Here is a 27,302-nt window from a genome sequence, read left to right as displayed (position 1 = left end):
CTTCCTCAGCTGGAGACTTGTATTGTCCTCAAGATGTGTTTAATCCCAGCTGGAAAGAGACTAAAGCTGGGTATGAGGCGGAAATCCTCTGTCCAGAAGGTAAATCTGGCACCATAACCAGGAGTTGCAATATATATGGGTGGTGGGCTTTCCCCTATTTCAAATGCCAGGATATAAAGGTGGTGTCCCTACTGGAGCAAGCTAAGGTGGGTCTATCTATCATCTATCTATCTATCTATCTATCTATCTATCTATCTATCATATGTCTCCTCTATCAATCAATCAAATCTATCTAGCTAGCTGTCTTTTATGGATCATCTATCTACTGTACTATTGTTGTTTTGTTGTTTATTGTAGTAAAAAGTGAATGTGCAATAAAATATCTGCTGACTTGCTTATAAGGAATGGAACCTATTGCTAAAATATTATGGATCTTTTGGGTAGAAATAGTGAGAAAGCTTAGGGTTGCTCCACTGGTTATATGTTCTTTAATTATTTAGGGTACACTCGAGAGGTTGTCAGGTTTTTCATTTCTTTGCTTTTACAACAGTGGTACAGTGACAAGCAGTCCAAAGAAGAAGACCTCAATGAGGCCTGCAACTAGACAGGGTCCTATGGAATAATGGAGTAGCCTGCTTACAAAGAAAGCCACAGTAAAGGAGTGGGGCTGTAATACAATCATATGGAAACACAACTGGCTTTCAGTGAGTTGCTTCAGTTTAAAAAACTGCCACTTGCTATTGGTGCACTACCAACCTGCTTTCCAAGTAATGTGATTGGTTGGCATAAAGCATCAGGTCAATGTAATTATAGAATAGCTCATAAATCAGCAGGGACCTGGGATGTCGATATTGATCCTAGGAGTTAGTCCTGAACACACAAGGGTGCCAATTGTTGTGTATGTCTAGGTCAAAGAAATAAAGACCTCACTGTCCCAGTCGTCTAACTGTCTAATTATGTTCTCTCCCCAGTGGCTGAAGGCTGGCCTGGGGACACCAGTGACTGAGATTCCCTTGATGATCGGGAGTTTGAAGTTCTACACGATGGGAAGGGGCCAATACATCAGCACTTCCTGGGATGTTACGGCGGCTATACAGACTATGTATACACTCTCTCTCGCTGCCATAGAAAATAACATAGCCATCAACGTCAGTATTATGACTGTAAGTATTTTTCTAAAAATTGGTCATTGACTGTACTCTACATTCTTTGTCTTTGTATGGAAGATGCTTCTTATCACAATCATCCTTAGTTCCTTTCCCATTAGAGGAAGAAGCTGACAAATACAAGAGTCCTCTGCCCTCAACCCATTATCAAAATATTTAAGACATTTTGTGCTACTGCTACTGAAAAATGCCTTACCCTTTAAACAAAACAGCGATTGTTTGTCCATATATTGCAATATATTTAAGCTGAACAACTACGTCAAAGTCATCCCATATCTGGCCAGTCCTACGCTTAATTTTCATCTGATTCATTAAGAATTCTATTGCTTCATTATACATTTTACACAGGGACTAAGTTTTACCTGCAACTTAACTTGCTGCTTTCAAAGTAAACCTCCCAAACTTGGCTGCCCTTTTATTAGACATCAGTGGGAGTTTTACTATGAAAGCAGCAGGTAAGTTGCAGGTAAAACTTAGTCCCTTTGTAAAATGTATAATGAAGCAATAGTATAATGTATAACCCACACAATAGTAAGTTATAATGGCTGTCTTAACCTACAGACAACGTGCAAGGGTATAAAACAGGGGTTCTCAACCTTTTTCCCCAAATGAGCCACATTCAGAAAAAGGTTGTAGAGCAACATGAGCATGCAAAAAGATCCAGGGGTGCCAAATATGGGCTGTGATTGGTTACTGGGGCACCTCTGTGTGGACTGGCAGCCTACAGAAGGTTCTGTTTTGCAATACAAATGTTTTTTATGCAACCAAAACTTCCTTCCAAGCCTGGAGTTCAACTATAAGCACCTGCTTTGAGGCCACTGGTGAACAACATGTTGCTTGTGAGCCACTGGTTGGGGACCACTGGTAGAAGATGAAACAGTCTCATCTCTGCTTCATCATCGTCAGCTCTTTGTAACTTTATTGAACTAGTCTCATTGTCCAAGGAGAGTTGAAGAATAAACAACGAAAGGCTGAGATGAGGGTTGTACAGCTAATGTTGTTGTAGAGCTTATTAAGTGGGTGTGTTTAAGGCACTATATGTTATTCTTTCTTCACAGGACTGTATTACTGTGAGCAGTCAGATCTTAGAATACGAGCTGCCAAACCTGTGGTATAATATCCATTATGAAGATCCGGCCATAGGATCCAAATTTACACAATCACTGGAGAACATGCTGAGGGTCCTAGAACCACAGGCTAAAGATCTGCAGATCATCGCTCCTAATGTTGAGCTGAATATTTTTGTACTAGAACCCTCTACATTGGCCTCTCACAGCACCTTGAGTATTAGCCCTAGGGTGCAGATGTTGTTCAAGAGCACTGCTCTACAAGAACTTACTCAGATTGGCAACCTCACCATGGCCAGTATGGCAATCAAGAAACTAAGTAAAATACTGCCTAATAATTATGGGAACAATTTAAAGGGGTCTGGCCACGTCATCAAAGACATTATCTTAATGAACAACTTTAATATCAACCAGGAGAGTCTGAGACAAGACGGCATCGATCTGATTTTTGAGAGAGCAAGTGACTTAAATAGGACAGAAGTAGACCTATCTCAGTGTGTTTTATGGGACTACAATCTATTTGATGGAAATGGTGGTTGGTCTCCTGAGGAATGCCTCACCTACACCAAGGACAACATCACAGTGTGCAGTTGCAAACACCAAACATCTCTTTCCCTTGTGACCTTTATCCCCACCCCTCAAGAGGAATGTCGCTGGAAATCTCTAAATCTCTTTGGTAGATCAACGTCCATTGCAAGTCTTATCCTTTCTCTTCTCATATATCTTGTGGAGTGGAGGTTTATTGTGAAGAGTCAGATCTCCTTTTGCCATCAAATGTCTATAGTCAACATTGCCCTGTGTTGGTTGATGGCCGACTTGTGCTTCTTGGGATCATCCTGCATCATCGGTACGACGCTCACTCCTGACTTCTGTACCGCGGCAGCATTTTTCAAGCACCTTTTTTACATGGCTGCCTCGTTTTGGATGCTCTTCGAAGGACTTCTTTTATTTCAGCAACTCGTCTTGGGTTTTCTTAAGTTACAGAAGAAGTCCTTAGTAGTCATCATGCTGGCTATCGGTTACCTTTGCCCGCTGATAATAGCTCTTGTGACTTTGTCTCTCTATCATCCGTCAGGGACTTATGTTACTGCAGATATTTGTTTTTTGAATGTAGAAAATGGGGCCATCAATACTTTCTCTGCGCCAGTTCTGATCATTAGTTTCATGAACATCGTCGTAGTAATTGTGGGAATTTGGAAGCTGATGAAGCCTTCCCAATCTGAAAGTTCAGAAGAAAGTGGAGAAGGGCAGCCAAAAGAGAGGTCAAGAGATAGCACTAATGGGTGTGCAAAAGAGAGGTCAGAAGAAAGTGCAGAAGGGCAGGCAAAAGAGAGGTCAAGAGATAGCACTAATGGGTGTGCAAAAGAGAGGTCAGAAGAAAGTGCAGAAGGGCAGGCAAAAGAGAGGCCAGAAGAAAGTTCAAAAGGGAGTGCAAATGAGAGATCAGAAGAGAGTGCAAAAGAGAGTTCAGAAGAGAGTGCAAAAGAGAGTTCAGAAGAGAGTGCAAGAGAGAGGTCAGAAGAAAGTGCAAAAGAGAGGTCAGGAGAAAGTTCAGAAGAGAGTTCAGAAGGAGAAGATAGAGAAGACTTGATAGCCATCTTTAAGCCCCTCCTTATCCTGACAACTATCTTTGCCCTGACTTGGGTCCTTGAATTGGCAATGTCCGTAATGTGCGGAGTGCAGGTGTTCTTGGATTTCATCTCTAACATTCTGAATTCATTTCAGGTAAGTCAGAGGAGACAGCGGGTCAGTGCATGAGATCTGTATTAGACAGATCATGAGTGCTTTGCTGTATGTATTGTTATAGGGACAATCACCTTAGACTTGGCTTTTATATAGTGATATTATAAGTGAGAGTGGACTTCCTTGACCATATAGAGGCAGAGCTCCTGGAACTCCAGCCCATGGAACTCCAAGGTGACATAGTTAGGGATGCACCGAATCCAGGATTCGGTTCGGGATTTGGCCAGGATTCTGCCTTTTTCAGCAGAATTCGGGCCGAATCCTTCTGCCCAGCCGAACCAAATCCTAATTTGCATATGCAAATTAGGAGGGGAATCAGGTGTTTTTTTTGTCACAAAACAAGGAAGTAAAAAATGTTTTCCCCTTCCCGCCCCTAATTTGCATATGCAAATTAGGATTCGTTCAGTATTCAGGGTTCGGCCGAATCCAAAATAGTGGTTTCGGTGCATTCCTACTTCTAGTAGCCCCATATTTTACAACAGTGGAATTATTACACCGCCCTGTGTCTCATTGTACTCAATGGATAGATCATGAGAAATAGTAATGGAAAGCAAAGACAACAAACATTGTAGGATTATTCCTATTATTGCTGATAATTATTTTAACCCAAGTTTTTTTTTTATTAATTATTTCTCAGGGTCTTTTCATATCTGTGTTTGGCTGCCTTATGGACAAAAGGGTGAGGATTGAGAATTTCCTACATTGCTGGATTTAAAGCTACATTACACCTGCTCAGCAGTTCCTGACATGGACATAAAGGGGGCAGATTTTTTTTAATAAAAACTTCCAGGATTTCAGTTTATTGAATGTCGCTGACAATCAGGAAAGTAACGAATAAAAAAAAAGGCACCAAAGCTGATAAGTGTGACGGAATGCTTTTGCTGTGAGCGCACCATTCTGTTCTGTGGGGTGTTAAAGCTCAGTGCTTGATCTCTGATAGTCCTCCAAACTGTTAATCCACAATACAAATTTAATAGGGGGAGGGGGTTTAAAAACTTGGGGAAAGAGTTTTTTTTTTGGTATGTATTTTTACCAATACAATTACTACGGTAACCATATTCCAGTACTTTAAATTAGGATACACACCAGAAAGGCCATCCAGGTCTGAAGCATGGTGGACAATAGACTCCATATCCTTGTTATTAATTGATTGCGCATCTTTCCAGGTCTGGATGGCGATATTAAAGCGATTACGATGGCTTCGAGACTTGATCCCACCAATTTCATCCATAAACTGCTTGTGGAGGAGAAGGGAAAAGAGCTCATACACACTGGTAATGCCTTGACTGATAGGTGGAAACATTTTAATAGAGATTCTGTCAAGGGAAAAGTTTTTTTTAATTGTATCAGATAATAGAGCCCCTCCAGCAGAATTCTGTATTGAAATCTGTTTTTCAAAAGAGCAAACAGATTTTTTAATATTTCATTTTGAATGTTGATGTGGGCCTTGACATGTTCTCAGTTTCCCAGCTGCCCTCAGTCACGTGAGTTGTGCTGAAAATGTTCCAGTGCTCCACCTAGTGGTAGATTTGAGAACAACAATCAATAGTAAAACACCCAAGCCCAACTGCGACTTCAGTTATATTGAGTAGAAGAAATTAATAGCTTATGCGAAAGCAGTTGCCTTGTGAAGTGCTGACTCTTTCTGAAAGCTCAGGATCAGGCGCGCGGAGATGGCTGCCTACACACCAATATTACTAAAAAAAATACATTTTGTTGGTAAAGAATAACAATTCTAAATAGCAGAATGAAATATTTACAATATACACAGTGTAATGTAGTGATAAAAGCTACACCATAACAATCATGACAGAATCCGCTTCCTTGTATTTCTGCTCTTGCTCATTAACTCCTAACTAATGATCACTTAGCATTAAATGGTAACTAAAATGAACAAATTAATATAAGCTTCATTCTATGGAAAATGTATAAATATCCTCTTCTCAGAAGTCTATCTCCTACATTGCACCAAGGCAGTTTTTTTTTTTAATGAAAAATTAAGATTTTTTTGGTTTAACTGCCCCTAAGTAAAGTCCTGTATGTAGAGAGAGATTGCTAAGAGGGGGGATGGGTGAAGAGTAGCTTGTTTTTTGTTTTTTTTAAGACTTAGCATAGAATTTTTAATTGATTAAATTAAAATGAAAGTTTTTATTTTCATGAGATGAAGCTTGTATAAAAATGTTTTGAATCTGGTACTTTTTCTGTAGTGGTTGTATGGAGCCTTCACAGCAGTAGTTGGTGATCTGGGGTGGAAGGAAGGGTGCAGTAAGGGCTGGATTAGCCAACCAGAATATCTCCCTAGTGGGTGGGCCCTAGCCTAGTCCCATCAGCCAGTCCTTATTTCCATTATGGCCCTATATAAATAGACATGGCACTATTTAACTGATTATATAAGCTCCAGCTCCCGCTCTGCTGATCATTGGGGTGTCATGGCGCCTGCACACAGAATCCACCCAATGACTTTAAGGCTCAAGCCCCTATTTCATGGTTTCCATTGTAGGTGATGAAAAGTCATCACAAGCTAAATGGCAGGTTAAGCCAAGTGTAAAGTCTAATTATGATAAATAAGTCTAAATCCTGTCCTATTTCTCTCGCATACAGGACCAACACACCAGATGGAAATTCTGGAGGAAATGGAAAGCCTAAAATAAATTTGTCATTAAACATATGCATTGCATCATGTGACTCTATCCATCCATTACTATAATCTGCCTGGCAACAACGTGAATGGTTGAACTAATAGAACCTGACCTAGAGGTGCTGATGTGATGTGCGGAGCTACAAAAAGTCTCCCCTCCAACACCCACACCTGACCCTGGCCCAGTGTGCCTCCATATTTATAGACCCGCCCCCAGCTATGACATCACACAATCGGAGGGGAACACAAGCATGACAATAAAAAGTGCTCACTGGAGGTGGAAGTCAGTACAGTAAAGTTGTGGGCGGGGAGACTGGAAAGAAGAGCTCAACCCAAACCAGCCCACGACCTGCCAATCATACGGGGGAAGTCGTCTGAACCTGTGAGTTGCTACTGTGCAACTTAGGGCTCCTACAGATCTCAATGTCTATGAACTCCAATTTGCTGCCTGTCCCTTTAAAGATCCTGTTGATCAGAAGAAAACAGCGGCCATTGTCAATTGTAAAACATGGAACGGACTGTGTACAAATCTCACTCGCGCTACGGCTGGACTACATAAAGACAACGAATACTTGGGTTTCAAATGACCATTTTCAATCAGAGCGGACAAAAATACACATTTTTCTAGTAAAATAATTCCACAATATAAAGACTATGAAGTGCGTATATAGTGGAATTTCAACTTTTCATATGAAAAGGTACTTAACGGATTTTACATAAGGGCTCGTGAACGCCAACTGTTTTAAATGAATTCCTGATCAAACCCCAAAAGGTATGGGATCAGTTACCTCGAAACCCGTTATCCAGAAAGCTTCTAATTACAGAAAGGCCGTCTCCCATAGACTCCATTTCATCCAAATAATCCAGATTTTTAAAAATGATTTCCTTTTTCTGTGTAATAATAAAATAGTAACTTGATCCCAACTAAGATATACTTAATCCTTATTGGAAGCAAAACCAGCCTATTGGCTTTATTTAATGTTTATATGATTTTCGAGTAGACTTAAGGTATGAAGATCAAAAGATCATGAAGATCCAAATTACAGAAATGTCTGTTAATCAGAAAGCCCCAGGTCCAGAGCATTCTGGATAACAGGTCCCATACTTGTCTATAGGTCTATTAAATACATAAATATTTGGTTTAGAAGAGAAACTGAAAAAGGTACATACAAGGTATAGTCTCTCCAGGTTTACATTGTAGTAGTACAGAAGGTTTAGCCCAAATGAACTACACGTAACAGGGAATATAATCTTAATGTGTCATCAACAAGGTTTTAATGGACGATCCAAAAACCACCATCAGGGGGAACAGGAGATCTGGGGCCTGAGGCAGATGGGGGTCTGCTGAAATAAATTAGTGTAATTTGAAGGGAAGGGGCTTGTGGTGATTGGCAGGGTTTGGGTGGGATCATTGGGGAGTAGCAAAAGCGGATCGGGGTGTATTCATGCCTCAGACTGGCATTATTTTTTAGGGCCACGTTTTACTTCTTGGCAAGGACCACCAGCACCAGAGCATCCAGGTGACCAGTGAGTTAATAATTTGGGTCCTATTAGCAAGGACTGTGATTACTGATGGCAGACATTGATGATCCTACCCCTACCTTCATGTATGATAGCTAGAGAAAGCAAATTCTTCTCTGCACACCTTTTATTGCTTAAAGGAGAACTAAACCCTAAAGTCTCTTTCACACGGGCGTTTTTAGCTGCGCTCCTCTGTGTTGCGCTTTCTTCCGCTCAGCCGCAGGGGAATGTAGGAGTAGACCCAATCAATTATTGTGAAGTGGGCTGTACTCACACAGACATGTAAGCGCCAAACGCAGGTGGGACACAGCATGTTGCATTTCACCTGCTTTCGGCACATACATGCGTCTGTGTGAGTACAGCCCTATTGACAATAATTGAGTGCATCTACTCCTGCGCAGGAAAAACCGCCCATTTGTAAGAGCCCTTAATATGAATACAGTGAAACCTCGGTTTTAAATCCCATGATTTTACATTTTTCTGCATTTTACATTTTTTTTTATATGTGGTCCCACCAATTTATAATGCATTTCAATGGGTGCATTTCCCTGATATCAAGTAATGTTTTCCTGGATTTTTCATCAAAATTTTGTCCTGATGTTCCCAAAAACTGCTTTTTCCCCTATATGAATGTTATTATTTGTGAAATAAACAGGTTTAAAATACTAACCAGATACATTTTTTAGGGATGCACCGAATCCACTATTTTGGATTCAGCCGAACCCCTGATTCTCCCGAATACCGAACCCAACCCCTAATTTGCATATGCAGAGTAGAGGTGGGAAGGGGGAAAACATTTTTTACTTCCTTGTTTTGTGACAAAAAGTGATTTCCCTCCTCGTCCCTAATTTGCATATGCAAATTAGGATGCAGATTCCAAAGGATTTGGCCGAATCTGAATCCTGCTGAAAGGCCAAATCCTGTCTGAATCCTGGATTCGGTGCATCCCTAGTATTTTTGCCATGTTCTGTATGTAAATGGTCAATAGAAATGAGCGTGTCCCTTATACAGTCCTGCACCAATCACTTATTGATTTAGCTTGTGTATGTGACTGAGAGTCTTGCACTTGCCCCCCCCCCATAGTGTAACATTAACACTGCAATGTTTAACCCTTTTTATTAACTCACTAAATATTGTATCTCAAAGTAAAACTCACTCCTTTCTGTACTTGAAGAAAAACTTACTTTAACACATTTTTACATTTTTCCGGATATTACATCATATTTTCCTGGTACCAGGAAAATGTAAACTTGGGGTTCTACTGTATGGCTAAAAATGGCATATTTTATATAGTGAACTTATTGCACGAGGCTAAAGTTTGAGCTTGTCAATAGCAGCAATGATCCAGGACTTCAAACTTGTCACAGGGGGTCACCATCTTGGAAAGTGTCTGTGACACTCACATGCTCAGTGGGCTCTGATTGGCTGTTGAGAAGCTAAGCTTAGGGCTCGTCACTAATTATCCAGCAGAAAATGAGCTTCCCTGGCTGTAATATAAACTGATGCTACAGGTTTGCTGATTATTCAATTCTGATGCTAATTGCACTGGTTTCTGTGCTGCCATGTAGTAATTATGTGTATTAATTACTAATCAGCCTTATATTGTGACATTTCTATTCTATGTGTACTGTATATTGTGAGTGGCTCCCTAAGCTCAGTAAGTGACAGCAGCACAGAGCATGTGCAGTGAATCAGCAGAAAAGAAGATGGGGAGCTACTGGGGCATCTTTGGAGACACAGATCTTTACTGCTAAAGGGCTGTGGTTGCCTTGGGCTGGTACAGAAGCAGAAAACATCATGTATAACATTTCTACCTACTTCTGTATTTAAGCTTTAGTTCTCCTTTAAGGCTGCTGTACATGCACAACCTTTCAGCAGCCCTTTGACTTCCATTAAACAATTTGACAGCCGAGACAGAGGCAAGTGCTGAAGATCTTATTTATTAAGGCAGATGGGTCTGGTAGCAAATGCTCGTTGGTAAAGTGGCTGGGGACTGATTGTACCATTACTAGGGCTGCACATTGTGTGTAAGTGCTTTACAGTTTATTAAACAATAATACGTTTAACGGGATTCAGCTTTCAATAGTTCCATCAACATCTGACAGTTTTCCTGCCAAAACAGAACAGAAGACAAGGCCGGGATGAGGCTGATGAATCCAGCACTGCACACAACTTGCACAACAGCTCATTCCAATCTGGAACGTGCCAAATGCTCCGAAATACCAATTACTCATTCCAAGCACAGACAAGGCAACTAGAAAATATTTACAATTGCAGCAACATTCTCGGGGGTGAGGAGGAGACCGTCTCCGTTTATTAGTGCAGGGTATTGGCACAGCCTCAGCCATAACATCACATTACTGGGGGTAAAGTTCCACAATCATGCCATGTCCCTGCGGGGGGAAAAAAAAAGATTTAATTTTAGTTACACATTTATCACAAGAAAATAAAGATTAGTTAGAGATAACTCAAATCAGTTTTTTTATATATTCATTATGAATCTGTGCTCTTCTACATGTACTTTGGACTGCAACCAACAACCAATCATTTAATTGCTGTGTGTGCTTATAATTTAATATTTATCCTGTTCTGGGTATCTAGGCGCATATTTTGGGTTTGCGATCCAGCCCATTGGTACATTTAGGGGCAGATTTATCAAGGGTCAAAACTGTCAAATTCGACGAGGCAGTTATTTGAATTTGATTCAAGTTTTTAAAAAGTCGACTTTGATTTTCGAGATTTATCATACTCTGGCCCTTTAAAGGAGAATTCAACCCATAATAAAAAAAAACCCTCCCCCTACCCTGGGTAGACCCCCCTCCCTCCTCCCCCAGGTTGAATTGTCCTTTAAGAACACTAATTTGACTATTCGCCACCTAAACCTGCTGAATTACTGTATAAGTCAATGAGAGACGCCAAGGGATCAATTTGGAGTTCTTTGCAGCCTTCCTGACATTTGAGGTTTTTTTCGTTTTTTTTTTTTTAATTTTTTGGGTCTATTTAATTCATCCCTTGAAAAATTCGACTTTTAAAATAAATTTCGTTGAATTTAGAATTTATGGTATTTTATAGGAGTATTTAAAAACAGACATGAATTCGAAAATCCACCTTTGATAAATGCCCCTTCGAGGCAGATTTATCCAGGGTGGAATTTTGAATTCATGAGAGTTAAAAACCAAAAAAAAAATAACTTGCATGAATTTGATTTTACTCAAAATTGGAATATTCGACTATTTATTAATAAAATTGAATATGTAAAACTCGGACGAATTTCACCATTTTGAAAACTCGAATCAAATTCGACCAAACTCAATTTGAGTTTTTTCTCAAAAAAAAAAAAAAAAAAGTGAATGTCAGGAAGGCTGCAAACAACTCCAAATTGATCCCTGTGCGTCTCCCATTGACTTATACAGTAATTCGGCAGGTTTAAAGTGGCGAATAGTCTAATTAGAATTCTTAAAGGGCCAGAGTATGATAAAAATATATTTTTTTAAAAACTCAAATTGAATTTGAATAACTCCCTAGTCGAATTTAAATTTTTAAATTTTCAATTTGAACCTTGAAAATTTAAATTTTCAATTTGAACCTTGATAAATCTGCCCCTTAAGGTCACATTCGTTACTACCTGTCCTCCTGCTGCACATGCCGCTACAAGTCCGTATTGTCCTCCCTCCTTCTTTAGCCGGTGGGCAGCAGCCATGACCAGCCGGCAACCTGTGGCTCCAAACGGGTGTCCCAGTGACAGGGAACCTCCCCACATATTAAACTTGTCCAAAGCAGGGGCTCCAACCTGTAAGAAACGCCCAAGAAAGTATTGGTTAGAGGAAATTTTCAATTAGCAAATGATCAGAATAGTGCGACTGCAATATCAGCCTTGGTTGTCTGAAGAATGTCCCTGTCAGTCTCACTTTAAGATATCTGAACATAGAACTGACAGGGAATAATATTCAGGAGACCCAAGAAATACAGAGTTACTTACCTTTGTCTTCCGTCCCATGTAATTCTGTGCAAACCAGTCAGAATCCATGGCTTTTAGATTAGACAGGATCTGGCCCTGTAGAACAGAAGGATGGCTCACAAATCATAATCTTCTACAAGAATTTCCTAACTACATATGAGAGTTAAATCATAGGATTCTCAAGGAATAAAACTATGGCAGCATAGGTATCCCCTGTACTAAGCACAATTCAGAAGGAACAGTCCCTAAGTTTGCTCATAGTCTGTACAGAGAGATCCCATAAAACTATGGCAGCATAGGTATTCCCTGTACTAAGCACAATTCAGCAGGAACAGTCCCTAAGTTTGCTCATAGTCTGTACAGAGAGATCCCATAAAACTATGGCAGTATAGGTATTCCCTGTACTAAGCACAATTCAGCAGGAACAGTCCCTAAGTTTGCTCATAGTCTGTACAGAGAGATCCCATAAAACTATGGCAGCATAGGTATTCCCTGTACTAAGCACAATTCAGCAGGAACAGTCCCCTAAGTTTGCTCATAGTCTGTACAGAGAGATCCCATAAAACTATGGCAGCATAGGTATTCCCCTGTACTAAGCACAATTCAGCAGGAACAGCCCCTAAGTTTGCTCATAGTCTGTACAGAGAGATCCCATAAAACTATGGCAGCATAGGTATTCCCCTGTACTAAGCACAATTCAGCAGGAACAGTCCCTAAGTTTGCTCATAGTCTGTACAGAGAGATCCCATAAAACTATGGCAGCATAGGTATTCCCCTGTACTAAGCACAATTCAGCAGGAACAGTCCCTAAGTTTGCTCATAGTCTGTACAGAAAGATCCCATAAAACTATGGTACATAGGTATTCCCTGTACTAAGCACAATTCAGCAGGTACAGTCCCTAAGTTTGCTCATAGTCTGTACAGAGAGATCCCATAAAACTATGGTACATAGGTATTCCCTGTACTAAGCACAATTCAGCAGGTACAGTCCCTAAGTTTGCTCATAGTCTGTACAGAGAGATCCCATAAAACTATGGCAGCATAGGTATCCCCTGTACTAAGCACAATTCAGCAGGAACAGTCCCTAAGTTTGCTCATAGTCTGTACAGAGAGATCCCATAAAACTATGGCAGCATAGGTATTCCCCTGTACTAAGCACAATTCAGCAGGAACAGTCCCCTAAGTTTGCTCATAGCTTACAACAGCTATGAATGCTTTAATAAAAAATATAAATTGGATTTCATGTTTAATTTGAAAAGGACTTTTATTATACAGCTTTTTATGGCTGGGCGACAGGTCCACTTTAAATCAGAGAAAGTGAGAATAAGAGCAGACTTGCTTACCGCAAATGCTTCATGGAACTCAAAGACATCGATGTCAGCAAGAGTGAGTCCTGCCGTTTCCAGTACTTTTGGGGTAGCGTATGTGGGGCTGGAATAGGAACCTTAGTCAGTGCAATAGGTTTTAAGACAATACAATGTGCCTAATTTCTCCAACTATAAAGCACAGGATTATATACTTCAGATTTTTTTTTTTTTTTTAATACTAAAGCCTTTTTTCTTCCTTATTATTGAATGCGCTTAAAAGATTATTTCTATCCCAAGGTGTTGCAGATATGGACACTTGCTACAGCAGTAATCTATCCGAAGCTTTTATATAAACCAATAACTTCTGATTGAAATCTCATGCTGTTCCTTTTTCTTTACATAACTTTGAGCATGAGTATTAATACCAAGAACTTCTATTTCCTTTAATCAAGTTGTACAATTATACAGAATGCAGGCGTTTGGAAATTAGCAGTACATACCCGAGCAGAAGCTGATCCTTGGGATCTTGAGACACATAAACAAAGTCCCTTTAAAAGTAAAAAATAAAATAAATTCCTACTCTAAAACAATGTAACAAAGAAGAGAATTTGTAATCCCAAAATGCTCTTACCGAAGGTAGGCCTTGGGCTTGTATCCCATCGCTAGGGCTTTCTCCTCAGACATAATCAGCACCGCAGAGGCACCATCCGTCTACAACACAATAAAGCCATTTATTGACAGTACTCCAACAATCAGCATATTAGACCTAAAACATCTATACAGAAATCTTACAGAATGGAGCAACAAGTGTATCCCAACAACTGTACAAGTCTACTACCATTTCATTTAGGGCTTTTTAGTAGCAACCACTTTTAGCTCTGTGAGATAGAAACCTCTTTCCTTGTATTACTTAGTAGCTGCTGCTTAAAGGAGAACTAAAGCCTAACTAAAGAAGTAGGTAGAAATGTTGTACATTATGTTTTATGCTACCACAGCCCTTTAGCAGTAAAGATCTGTGTCTCCAAAGATGCCCCAGTAGCTCCCCATCTTCTTTTCTGCTGATTCACTGATTCACATGCTCTGTGCTGCTGTCACTTACTGAGCTTAGGGAGCCACTCACAATATACAGTACACATAGAATAGAAATGTCACAATATAAGGCTGATTAGTAATTAATACACATAATTACTACATGGCAGCACAGAAACCAGTGCAATTAGCATCAGAATTGAATAATCAGCAAACCTGTAGCATCAGCTTATATTACAGCCAGGGAAGCTCATTTTCTGCTGGATAATTAGTGACGAGCCCTAAGCTTAGCTTCTCAACAGCCAATCAGAGCCCACTGAGCATGTGAGTGTCACAGACACTTTCCAAGATGGTGACCCCCTGTGACAAGTTTGAAGTCCTGGATCATTGCTGCTATTGACAAGCTCAAACTTTAGCCTCGTGCAATAAGTTCACTATATAAAATATGGCATTTTTAGCCATATTAATTTTTAATGTTTAGTTCTCCTTTAACCTGGTGTAAAGAGTAGGATTATTTACACACAAACCAATGCCCAGGTCGGGAGACCTTATTTTTCAGGTAATGCTCTTATGCCGGGAGGCTTTAGCATTTGAAATTATGACCAGAGGTAAATAATTAGGGACCGCCATATGGGTTTTACCTTGACGTGGTATGGTGGCTTATCAATCTTATGATCATAATTTTGTAACTAAAAAAACCCCTGTCTTTGTAAATACATGTATCTGCATAGATTACTGATATGACAGGGGACCAGGGAATGTGCATTGATCAATTTCTCTTCTTTTTCTCTATGTCTGTAGTTAATTTGGCCAGATCAGTAGCACTTCCAATGTATTTTAGTACATTTTTATTTAGCCATGGAGTGATCCCACAATTTTTCCTTTTTGTATTATTTACACACAAGTTCCTGTACAGATTCCCTTGTCTTTATTTTAACAAACCACTGCACAGATTGAACTGAAAAGCTTTTCCTCCTAGTTTATGTCCAAGGTGCAGATTTAATTATGCTGAAGTTTTATTAAGAAAATGTATCGATCACAAAGCACGACAATGCATGCCTAACAACCTGGGGATTATTTGAAACCTCACTCAGTCCATTCACGTATGTTGGAGTGGAAAATAACATACTGATACAAATAAAATCATACCCATTATTTGGAGTCCATTTGAACCATTTTGTTAGTCTCTGGTTATCTCATACCTGTGTGGTAGAGCCGGGGTCCCCAACCTTTTTTACCCATGAGCCACACTCAAGTATAAAACAATATTGGAGAGGAACACAAGCATGCAAACAGAGGTGCGATTCTGTGGGGTTACTGTGATAGAAAGTATACAAGAAACATAATGTATTTCCAAGGGAGAAATCTTACCAGGAATGAAGAGTTTGCAGCAGTGACAGACCCATGAGGCTTAATAAAAGCAGGTTTCAGCTTGGTCATCTGTTCCATAGAGGATGGGCGGATTCCATTATCCTTCTCAACAGTTTCTCTACCTGTTGATAAAAACAAAAACTGTTGTGTGCCGGGAAAAGTTTAGAACGGACTCAAGCAAAGCAACAGCATTTGAAATTGCAGACAAGTAATTCAAAAAGCACAAAATATAAAAAAAATATTATGACAAACACCATAACTTTCATTTACAAAATAATTTCATGGGGCACTTTGGTTTCCCTTCCTTAGAGCCAGAAAAAAGGAGGAGAGAGAATGAGGTACTACCTGGTACTTTATAAGGGATGATGTCAGATAACAGCCCAGCGTCCTGAGCCTTCTTGGCCAGTGTGTGAGAGCGCAGAGCATATTCGTCCTGCTCCACCCGAGACACAGAAAATGCTGCAGCCAGTCTGTCTGCTGAATGTCCCATGGTCTCACTGGTAGAGAATTCAGCCACTGCTGGAAGCTATGCCACCAAAAAAACAGACATTAATTATTCTCTCTAGATAATCACCAGGATATTTAGTGCAATAACTAATTTTCTGAAAAGCCCTGTGTAAATAATGTCACAAAGATCAACCGGGGAAAGGTTTTTACTTACCATTAAAAGGTATGTTGTATTTCTTTAGGTGTATTAAAAAAAACAAAAAAAAAAAAAAAAAACACAAAAGTAATATACACCCATGCTCAATATAAGCAGGGCATGTGTTGAAAATGCATCATGTTTAATTAAAAATGTCTAGTTTGTTTTTAAGCTGAACAATATCGAACAGTGGGGCTCATTTATCAACACTGGGCAAATTTGCCCATGGGCAGTTACCTATAGCAACCAATCAGTGATTAGCTTTTTGAAACCAGCTGCAAGTAGAACAATGAATGCAGCAATCTGATTGGTTGCCATGGATTACTGCCCATGGGCAAATTTGCCCAGCAGTTTATCACGTTGCCCTTCTCAAATGAACCCCTTCCTGCCCTGGATATCGTTACCTCTGGTGCAAAATAGTTAGGCCTGATTCTAGATATCACAGAGAGCCTCTGGCCCAATGTTTTGGCCTTGTTTAGGCTCAGCATGGTCTTCCTCATCTTCCTGCTGTGACGAATAGGGACATCGGACATGAACTCCACCCCACCAGCAACAATCACATCGCACTGACCCGATGCAATCAGACCAACACCTGTTAAAAAGAATTATAAATGAGTGAATCTGATATCCTCTCTCTGGCTCTGAACCTTGTCCTGTCCTGATCTGCCTTCCCCTTCCAGTTCTGCTTTAAACCTTGATCTTTTCTTGCTTTAACCTTGCATTGACCTTGCCCCTGCTCATCTTTCCTTGCTATTCTGAATCTTGCTCTGCTCCTAACTCCAAACCCGATCTTGTCTGAACCTTATTCTGCCTTGACCTTGACCTGACCTTGTCTTTCTGGTTCCTGCTTCCTGTTCGGACTTGTACCCTGTCTTTATCTTCCCTCCTCTCACTCTGCATCTTGCCCTGCCTTTTACAGTCCTCTCCTGCTATCCACTCCAGTCCTCTTACTATGTCCGGAGTTATTGCTCCCTTCTTCCTGTCTAGTTCAGTCCTGATCTTCGCCCTCTCCATCCTGTTCTGCTCTGCACCTGTTCCAGTCTGACTCATCACCCTCTTCAACCTGTTCCTGCCTTCCCTTTACGTGTTCCCTAGGCACATACAGCTCCTGCCTCAAGGACTCACCCTTCCCTCATCATTCTCCACAGAGCCCCCTACCTAATCATTGACACTCTGGGAAAGGTAGAAAATCTAATGAGGAGGATCTTCTTTAGCTCCTGCGTCAGTCCGTATTTGTATGTTCGATATCAACACTCTCCTGCACAGCACTGTAGAATATTGGTATTTTATAAAAGTGCAAAATGCTTTACTATGAAGAGTTTAAGCCATACCTGTAGTCATTGCCTGATTGGAGGAGATACAAGCCATTGTGACTGTGTGTGCTGGAGTTTTATCTGAAAAACCAGCCCCCAGTGCAGCCTATAAAAAAAAATGCACAATTATTGCTTTTCAGATGAGGGTTATATAAAAAGAAAGCACAGAGTAAAGCAGAAGATCTCATTAACAGAAGGATCGAGCGATATCTACCTCTCGTGCAACATTACTGGTTTTGACTTCCTGGATTACAGTTCCATACACAATGTAATCAACCACCTCTCGAGGGACGTTGGTTCTCTGCAGCAAACCCCTAATCAACAAAAAGAAATTAGGATAGTAAGTATTCCCTGTGCCATACTCATAACACTTGTGCTGTAAATGACTAGTTCCACTCTACTTCTTGCCAGAAGTCTCGAGTCTTCCTAGGTTTCAACTGATTACAGTGGCCGAATGGCTGGTCTGCAGCAGAATTAATAAGTTGGAGAAATATATTACTAAAATAATATTTCAGAAATTTGTGATGATTTATTTAAAGCAGACTATAGTCTTCATGCTTTTTTTTATAGTTTTTGACAGAAGCCAACAACCACCACTGGGGGGCAGCAAACTCTCCCAATTAGACTTGCAGGAAAGTACAACTAAATACCCTTCCAGCACATCAAAAAGTTTCCTGTACAAAATATAACATCATGCTGAACTTTGGCCTTTGATAATCATAAACCAGGTCATAAATATAAATTTAAAAACACAAAAGGTTGATTTTCCTGTTTGGAGTATTTTTCCCTGAGAGTGTAAGTAAAAACAGCAGTCTGCAATATGGATTGTCACGTTAAAAAAAAAAAAAAAAAAAGGTTACTTACTGTAGCGCTGTCCTGGCCAAATCATGAGGCATCAGATCTGCATATCTGCAAGGGGAAAATGTATATATAATTAGCCTGCTCTAGTAGTAAGCGAGTCACATCAACAAAATGCTATCAGATAAGTATGTGTAGTCTTTGTGCTAGAAACTACCCCCACCTGCCAGTCTAGGGTTAAATCACATATAAGTCAGGTTTAAGGGTGCGTGATCTTTAGACTTCCATTGGTCTATGGATTTGGTTTGTAGCCAACAGCTCTGCTAGGGCCACTTTTTCATTGTAGACCCAAGAGCTGAACATTTAAAGGGGACCCGTCACCCAAAAAAATCATTTTAAATTCTATTTTATCATGGTAGTCAAGCAAAATTAACTTTAATTACACTGTATAAATCATTTGAATCTTGTTTCCATCAGTCTGGGAATTCATAATTATAACAAGCAGGCAGAAGCCATTTTGTGGACACTGTTATTAAGACAAGCCTTGTATCATCTCAGAATCTTGTTTGTGCAACACAATGGGGGACCTGATGTCCATCCCCATGTCCTGGTTACACAATTAAATGGTGAAGAGAACGGAGGAATGTGGAGAGAACAGGGAAAGTGAAAGAGAATGGAAAGTGAAAGTAATTGCCTAAGGCATAGAGGAGGGCCAGGCTATATTTGATTGACAGCTAAGATTTTTAAACGAGTCTACAACAGCTATGAATGCTTTAATAAAAATTAAAAAAAAAAAAAAAAAAAAGGATTTTGGATTTCTTGTTTAATTTGAAAAGGACTTTTATTATACAGCTTTTTATGTCTGGGTGACAGGTCCACTTTAAATCATCCTAATGTGGCCTGTGATTTATCCATGCTTTTCTGGCCATATGGCAAAATGTTTCAGTGAATGACTACATTTGGTGCAGTGTGTGAGCATTAGTTATGGTATTTGTAGCTGCTCAACATTACAAGTGTTAAAGGGGCTGTTCATCTTCCAAACACTTTTTTAGTTCAATTGTTTTCAGATTGTTCCCCAGAAATATAGACTTTTTTCAATTACTGTCTGACAGCTCAGTAATTCAGGTGCAGATTCTGTTACACTTTGCAACATTTAGTTGATCCATTTTTCAGCAGCATCTATAGGGAATATAAGTGCAATAGTGATGTGCAGGCCAGCTCGATACCCGCACTCTTCGCGGGTGGCAGGCGAGTGCGGGTTGAGCTCTTCTCTTGCCACAGTCAAATGCCGACTTCTTCTTTTATAGATGCTGCGCCTGCTCGCTCTGCCCCTTTTGTGACGTCATCGGCAGGACGGGTTGCCGCGGGTCTTTAAAAAGAATCCGGAAGTCGCATGCGGGGGGGGCGGGCTAAGGGAGTTCGGGTTAGGGTCGGTGCGGGTCAGCGAAATCCCGCACATCACTAAAGTGCAACTATTGTATCAATTCTAACAGCTGCCTTTAATGAAACTCAGAGATTCTGAAACATAACAAATGTATCAACTAAATGCATCAATTTAGAACAGTTTACAGGGTCGGTGACCCCCCCTTTCCCAGAGCTGCTTTAGAAGGTGAAAATTGCACTTTACACTTTAATAATAGAATAACAGTCACTAATAGAAAAGTCTTTATGTCTGATGAACTGTCTGAAATCAACTGAACTGAAAATAGTGTTTGAAGGTGAACAACCCGGTTAAGCCACTCCCCCTGATGTTTGAAAGATTTAAATACAAACTTCTAGATAATAAGCACTTACGTGGTTCCTGAGAGCAGAAATGGAGTCCGCACACCATCCACAATAACCACATTTTTAACTCCTGGCTTGGCCAATGTCTTCTTAGTTTTGGCCTGCACAGCTAAAAGAAAGGGGGTTATACACTGGAATGAAAAATTACTTGTAAAGGTTTTCTTAAATTTAATGGTGATGCTGGGCAAAGGGAGTTCCAAAAGTGTGCACAAATAAGTGGCCTCTATACGAGCTGCACTGCATTCTGGAAGTACTATGACACACATCACTATCACACAAATTGTATTCTGTGTTGTTGATGCAAATTAGGGTAGGACTACATGGACATTTTTGGCATGATCCAAGCGATGTGACAAAACGTCTGCGACAAGTCGCATGCGACAAAAATAAGGTAAGAGATAAAATTGTCGCATGGTGTCGCAGCGTTGATCCGACACTACTCCAGAAATTGCAAACTGGAGAGCTGCTGAATAAAAAGCTAAATAATTAAAACTTAATTTAAAAGTGAACATCTCCTTTAAGTCCTGTGGAATGATACTTCCTAACAGAGGATTCTTATCCAAGAATTTCAATTATCCTGCTAACAATGCTCATGTGGGGCCTCTGTCTAGATTACCTGGTGACTGGAGATGGGAAGAGCAGCTGATGGATCTGGAAGCTGAAAAGGAAACAAAAAAAAGATTTTGCAGCATATGAAATAAGGGCTATAACTGCACAGTGCACTTAAATACAGATCTGAAGGCAGGAATGGTCACAGAATATTATAAAATACTCTGTGCAGATCTTTGAGAGGCTGAGCTGAGAGTTGCCAAGTCTAAAACAACGAACACCTCAAAAATTACTAAATATAAAAAAATGAATGTACATTTTTAGGGGTTTATATCCCCTTTAAGAGTTGACAGAGAAGGTAAAATTCATTGGTGGGTCATATGTAGCTCCTGGGCCTTCAGTTTAAAACCTGCACTAACTCCTAAGGTTTTAGTATATTGCATAAAAGTTTTATACAGCTGTTTAATTGTATGTTATTCACCCCAGAAAAAGCTATTCATGTTTTTTACTGTGTGTAGCAGGCAGGGGTGTAACTACAGAGGAAGCAGGAGGTATAGGGGCCCCATGAGACCCTAATTCATAAGCAATTTCAATAAATATTGGTAATACAGGTCAACGTCTAGACATTTTGGGGGCCTGAAAAAATAATTTGCTGTGGGACCCAGTAATATCTAGTTATACCACAGGCAGCAGGGCTAATTCTCAAGTATGTGTAGCTTCACTCCTTGGCTTTAAATCACTTCTGCCTTACATGACACAGTTCAGATTTGTAGAGAAAGAAGAACAAAGGAGACTTACAGATTTGACATGCCGTGGGAAGGCTTCTGATGGTCTGTCTCAGCATGGATGCCATTGTGGAACCTACGAGGAAAGTAACATGCCCGAGTCATATTGGTATTCTGTGTATAACTTGTAAAATGCATAAAGGCACATCTCCTATACATGAGAATGCAAGAGGCATCTGCAACTCACAAACTGCCTGAAAGACATTAAATGCACATGAGGAAGTAAATGCAGACACCTAGGGGCAGATTTACTAAAGGGCGAAGTGACTAACGTTAGTGAAAATTCACCAGCGTGACGTTATTTCGTTACTTCGCGATTTACCAACGGTCGCCGGCGTAACTTTGCTAGTGAAGGAGATGGGGAGCGAAGTACCGCTAGAGTCTAACACCTGGCGAAGTTGCACTCTGGCGAATGGACGTAACTACGTAAATTTACTAAGATGCAGATTTTACTGAAAGTTCCCTCTTGCGCCAGACTTGCCTTCACCACCTTTAGACCAGGCAAAGTGCAATAGAGAAGATAGGATTCCTCAAAAAATAGTTGAAAACTAAAGTCCCAAAAAACACTGGCGACTTCATTTTTCAGGGTGATAGGCTGCAAAAGATCATAATTTTTTTTAGGGTACCCGGCTTCCCCCCTACATTTCCTAACATGTGGCACATAAACTATACACTGGGCTCATGTGTAGGGCAATATAACAACTTTATTTTATTTTATTAAGGTTCCCTGGGCTTGTGTAATGTAATGTATTTGCTGCAACATATACGTCCATTCAACTTTAACTTCCCGCCGTATGCAAATTAGCCAACGCTAGCGCAACATCGTTTCGCTTGCCGCAGTAACACTAGCGCCACTTCACCAGCATTCGGCACCCTGGACGCAACTTTGGATTTTATGAATTAGCGTTGTCCTAGCGAATCTACACCTGCCAAAGTGTTGCGAAGTGGACGCTAGTGCAAATTCGGTGCTTAGTGAATCTACAGTGCAACACGTTCCCATTATAAACATTATTCAGAACATTCCTCTCCGTCTAAAAACATGGTCAGTTACACAGATAAACACACAGTATACTGTAACTGTGAATGATGAATGTACAGGTATGGGACACGTTATCCAGAATGCTTGGAACCTGGGGTTTTCCGGATTCTGGATCTTTCCTTATTTTGGGTCTTCATACCTTAAGTCTACTAGAAAATCATATAAACATTAAATAAATCCAATAGGCTGGTTTTGCCTCCAATAAGGATTAATTATATCTTAGTTGGGATCAAATACAAGCTACTGTTTTATTATTACACAGAAAAAGGAAATTATTTTTAAAAATTTGGATTATTTGGATAAAATGGAGTCTATGGAAATTTCTGGAGAACAGGTTTCCGGATAACGGATCCCATACTTGTAGTGTGAATTCACAGTCAGTGGGAGGTTGATAGTGGCAAATGAGCCCATGTTTAATAGCAGTTAGGCTTGAGGGTGATATATAGAGAGAGATAGAGATAGAGATATATACAGTATTTTTTGAGTAAAAGTTTAAATGGACTTTGAGCGGGTGAGTGAGGCTATATATATATATATATATATATATATATATATATATATATATATATATATATATATATATATATATATATATATATATATATATCCTGTACCACTTGGCCTCACTCACCCGCTCAAAGTCCATTTAAACTTTTACTCAAAAAACACTGTTCATTCCCTATTAATGATGAAGGGGCCCTTGCACTAGTTCTGCACAGGGGCCCCATGCTGATTATGACTGCCCTAGCCAGGGGTATTTATTTCCTATATTTATTTCAGTATAACCTGTGTATTCCCGTAATCTTAGTACCGTGCTCTTTGTACTGAGAGTTAGTCCAGTCAGTAACTGATAATCTTGTGAGAGCAGCCGACAGTTACAGAAACTGAACAGACAGCAAATACTTTATATAACAAGAAACAATGTATCCAGGCAGTGACTTATTTAGCCTCTGCTCTTACCAACTTAAAAACACGTTGAATAGTTATTAAAAAGAAAGCTGGATGTGTGAATAGGAAACAATAAATATTATATAAGTCTTCTTGTGTGTAACAAATGGTCTCAGGAGCTGGCTGATGGCACGTAGATAATGGGCACATGTGCATGCAGTGTATATCAGTGCAGAGTATATCAGTGCAGAGTATATAAATACAGCGTGGGACTCATGCTTTGTGCTCCCTCCCTCCAGCATTAACCTTTCCCCTACTTCTCCTCCCCGCCACTCTGTGACCTCTCCCCTACTGACACATGGAGATCTGGACTAATCACTGAGCCTCTTAATGTGGCCAATAAATGACAATGTCACTGGGCAATTACAAGGGCACAATTCCTCCTGCCTCCCCCCCCCCATTCTGTACTATGGTACAGTCCTCTGCACAAACACCACATGCTCCTGTATAATTTATCTCTCAGCAACTGCACTGCCAAAATCTCCTTGTTACTGAGCTGCGTAAATCAGTCCCCCTCCCCCTTCTCCAATGCACCTTTCTTTTCTCTCCCCAGTCTATTTACAGTGTATGAAACTACTGACACAATGTAGAATTAACACTTACTAGTCACATGCTTCCCCTATACATTCCTGTTTATTCCACAATACTTGGGGTAGAGTCCTGTGTGGAACCAATTTCTAAGACCCAGACCTGACCCCGCAGCCTGCGCCCCGAACCCGCATATTTACCCACTTTGATGCGCTACCCGAACCGGACCCACAACTGCCTTATCTGCAACTCGAACCAGGAACCCGCCGACCACCATCAAACAGGAAGTGATGTCTTCAAAAGTGGGCGGGACAGAAACAAGTTTTGTAAAACTTTAAAAAGGAGCAAAATATAGCATAGCGTATTAACCTTTAAAGTGTCCCAAACACATGGCTCATGTATCAGTTGTAGCCGTCTTCCGGTTTGTAGCAACTGCGCATGCACCACAAGTGCCGTGAATTGCTGAAGGGAAGGTCGGACGAGGACTTGAAGAAGACCGAAGATCTGGAAGATGGTGCCTATGAGCTCCAATGCACTTACTTTGCACCAATACGTGAGCAATGTATTCAGGACACTTTCACAGGTAATGAACTATGCAGGGGGGGATCACGGAGAGGGGGTCTATCTAGGGTAGTAGGTAGGGACTTTTCTTATTGGGGGGGGTTTAGTTCTCCTTCAAGGCTCCCCATATACTGGCTGATGAAAGATGCCAACAGCTTATTGGGCAGCGTATGGGGTCCTCCGACAGTCTTATATTGTATCAACAGTCTGAAGACAGACTTTGGAATGGATATGGTTATACATCAAACTGGCCCTCATACATAGACCAGAAATATGTTCATCTGTATGTGCAGCTTAAGCATCTGTGTGATAAGCCTCAATGTATCAGTGAAGAGTAGTAATACAATTACATGTCACTATTCCTGGGCACCCCTATAACTCCCACGTATGAGTGCTTCTCTGCAGGACCAGCTCATAAACAAACCACTGAGACGGACATTGCTGAGACATTGATAACACTGCTAAAATTTTAGTACTATTCTAAATCAGACTTTTCGCTCAGCCCCTCGGGTACAAGTTGGTGAGCAGAAGCAGCTATAGAGGCTAATAATGTGTTATAGGTGTGTGGGCAGAGCTGCTGGAATGCTTTCATATAGTCAGGGCCGCCATCAGGGGGAGACAAGTGACAAGTGCGGTCATCCTGAACAGCCGAACAGCCTAAAATGCGAAAGTGCCGAACAGCCGAACTCCCGAAGTGGCGAAAAGACCCTAAGCCACGAAAATAGCCGAAGTCCCAAAGAGGCAAAAAGTCCCGAAGTCACGAAAACAGCCGGAATTGAAGTCCTCAAGCGGCAAAAAGACCCAAAGTCACGAAAGGAGGCGAAGTTGAAGTACTGAAGCCACGAGTTCAATTCTACTGAACACTAATTTGTGTTTTTTTTAATCCCCTGGCCACCAATGTATTATTTTAATATTCTATAGGCCCCTGCCACCAATCTTTTTTTAAAAAGAAATTTTTGGGGCCCCAATTTTTTGTTTTAACTTGTAAGGGGGGCCCTAGCACCAATGTTTTTTGAAAAAAAACTTTTATGGGGAGCCCTGGCGCCAATGTTATTTTTTTTTAAACTTATAAGGGGGCCCTGGACCCTCAATAGCATTTTATAACTTGCGTGTGTGGGGAGGTTACTTTTTTAGCGCTGATGTCTGTGTGGTCTTTTAACTGGGATGTGGAGTGGGCGGGGTCTGGGCGCCAGGGGGCCCCGAAAATGTTGTTTCTAAAGGCGGCCCTGTATATAGTGGGCTGTGGATGTCAGAACTACAACTCAAGTACATTAGAGGACATTATAGACAAATAGCAGGGGACCTTTTTACCCATAAAGAGAATCACGTACCAGAGGCCTCCCCTTCAGACTAGAGGAAAAGAAGTTTCATTTAAAGGAACAGAGTAGGGGGTTCATCACAGTGAGGACAGTGAGGTTGGGGAATGCACTGCCGGGTGATGATTCAGTTAATGACTATAAGAGGGACTTGGATGATTTTTTGGACAGACATAATACAAAGGCTATTGTGATACTAAGCTCTATAGTTAGTATAGGTATGGGTATATAGAATTTTAATTAAAAGTAGGGAGGGGTGTGTGTATGGGGCTGGGTTTTCATTTGGAGGGGTTGGACTTGATGGACTTTGTCTTTTTTCAACCCAATTTAACTATGTAACTGTGTAACTCCCAGCATGCCTTAGGCGGGTCCCTGAATAGACTGGACAAGAATATCGCTGAGGTAGCAGAAGTTTCTCCACTCATCACTATATAATATCTGTGTCCCTGAGCAACAAGGCTCTCCTCTTTATTGTCTCACTGCTGCTCATGTATAAACACTGGGCACATTTGCATCTGGGCAGTAACCCCTGGCAACCAGATGATTGTCTTCAGTGTTCCACCTGCAGGCGGCTGTGAAATAGCGAATGACTGACTGGTTGCTATGGGTTACTGGCCTGTGTTCATACCTGAGCCCCAGTGTGTGACAGAGTTGTATAGAGATGTGTGTAATGTTTGTTTATCCTAATGTCAGTGTATCAGTTGTGTGTGTGTCACTCATTGTTGTATTATTATTATTATTATTGTGTGAGTGTATAAGTGTATTAGTGTGTGTCATTGAGTGACAGGTAGAACACAGTGTTATATATATCAGCCAGTAGAACTATACGAGTGTCACGTTACATTCAGACTGTGTATAAGTGTGTGACAGTGTAAATAACACGTAGTTTAGAGTCTCACTGCCGCCCCTGCTCATGAGTCGCTTAAGTTAAGTGACAATTATACCTCGTGGCCTTGTTGTGTCCCCCGAGTCCTCCCACGCCCGCACTCCCCACTCACCTCACTTTCCCTCGGTCTATCAGTCGCTCTCAGGACTCCGGCAGCTCCGGCACAACTTCACATCCTCACAGGTAGGACCCTGTATCCCCGCCCCCTCGGGCTGCCCTCCTTACGCCTGAGCGCTCACAATCTGCTCCTCCAGTGCGCACGGTACAAATGATTACTGAGTGTTCGGGTCAAGTTTATGTGCCGTCGATTCCCGAGGTCGGAGCTTTCGGATTTGCTTCCAGTTGTTCGGC

The 27,302-nt window shown here is 40.8% G+C and overlaps 2 protein-coding genes across 2 annotated transcripts; one reads left to right on the top strand and one right to left on the bottom strand.

Annotated features, from left to right (window-relative positions):
* Positions 1 to 673: 673 nt before the first annotated feature.
* On the top strand, positions 674 to 6,664 carry LOC121393957 (adhesion G-protein coupled receptor F3-like). Its single transcript, XM_041563816.1, has 5 exons — positions 674 to 1,163; positions 2,225 to 3,958; positions 4,614 to 4,655; positions 5,143 to 5,250; positions 6,578 to 6,664. Exons 1-5 carry the CDS (start codon positions 957 to 959, stop codon positions 6,620 to 6,622), a joined length of 2,136 nt encoding a protein of 711 aa, XP_041419750.1. The 5' UTR covers positions 674 to 956; the 3' UTR covers positions 6,623 to 6,664.
* A 3,391-nt stretch (positions 6,665 to 10,055) lies between these two features.
* hadhb.L (hydroxyacyl-CoA dehydrogenase trifunctional multienzyme complex subunit beta L homeolog) lies at positions 10,056 to 27,212 on the bottom strand. The gene is made up of 16 exons (XM_018264145.2): positions 27,064 to 27,212; positions 21,687 to 21,749; positions 20,956 to 20,997; positions 20,349 to 20,448; positions 18,621 to 18,665; positions 17,971 to 18,070; positions 17,775 to 17,862; positions 16,848 to 17,035; positions 16,146 to 16,326; positions 15,801 to 15,922; positions 14,032 to 14,111; positions 13,901 to 13,948; positions 13,437 to 13,524; positions 12,115 to 12,189; positions 11,761 to 11,925; positions 10,056 to 10,528 (listed from the first exon to the last, which is right to left on the bottom strand). The coding sequence occupies exons 2-16, from the start codon at positions 21,739 to 21,741 to the stop codon at positions 10,493 to 10,495; spliced, it is 1,413 nt and encodes a 470-aa protein (XP_018119634.1). The 5' UTR covers positions 21,742 to 21,749; positions 27,064 to 27,212; the 3' UTR covers positions 10,056 to 10,492.
* Between the last annotated feature and the right edge of the window lie 90 nt (positions 27,213 to 27,302).

The sequence above is a fragment of the Xenopus laevis genome, chromosome 5L (genome assembly GCF_017654675.1).
Source record: "Xenopus laevis strain J_2021 chromosome 5L, Xenopus_laevis_v10.1, whole genome shotgun sequence".
NCBI lineage: Eukaryota > Metazoa > Chordata > Amphibia > Anura > Pipidae > Xenopus > Xenopus laevis.
Note: the sequence above shows the minus strand (reverse complement) of the source record. Positions and strands in the feature narration are given on the sequence as shown.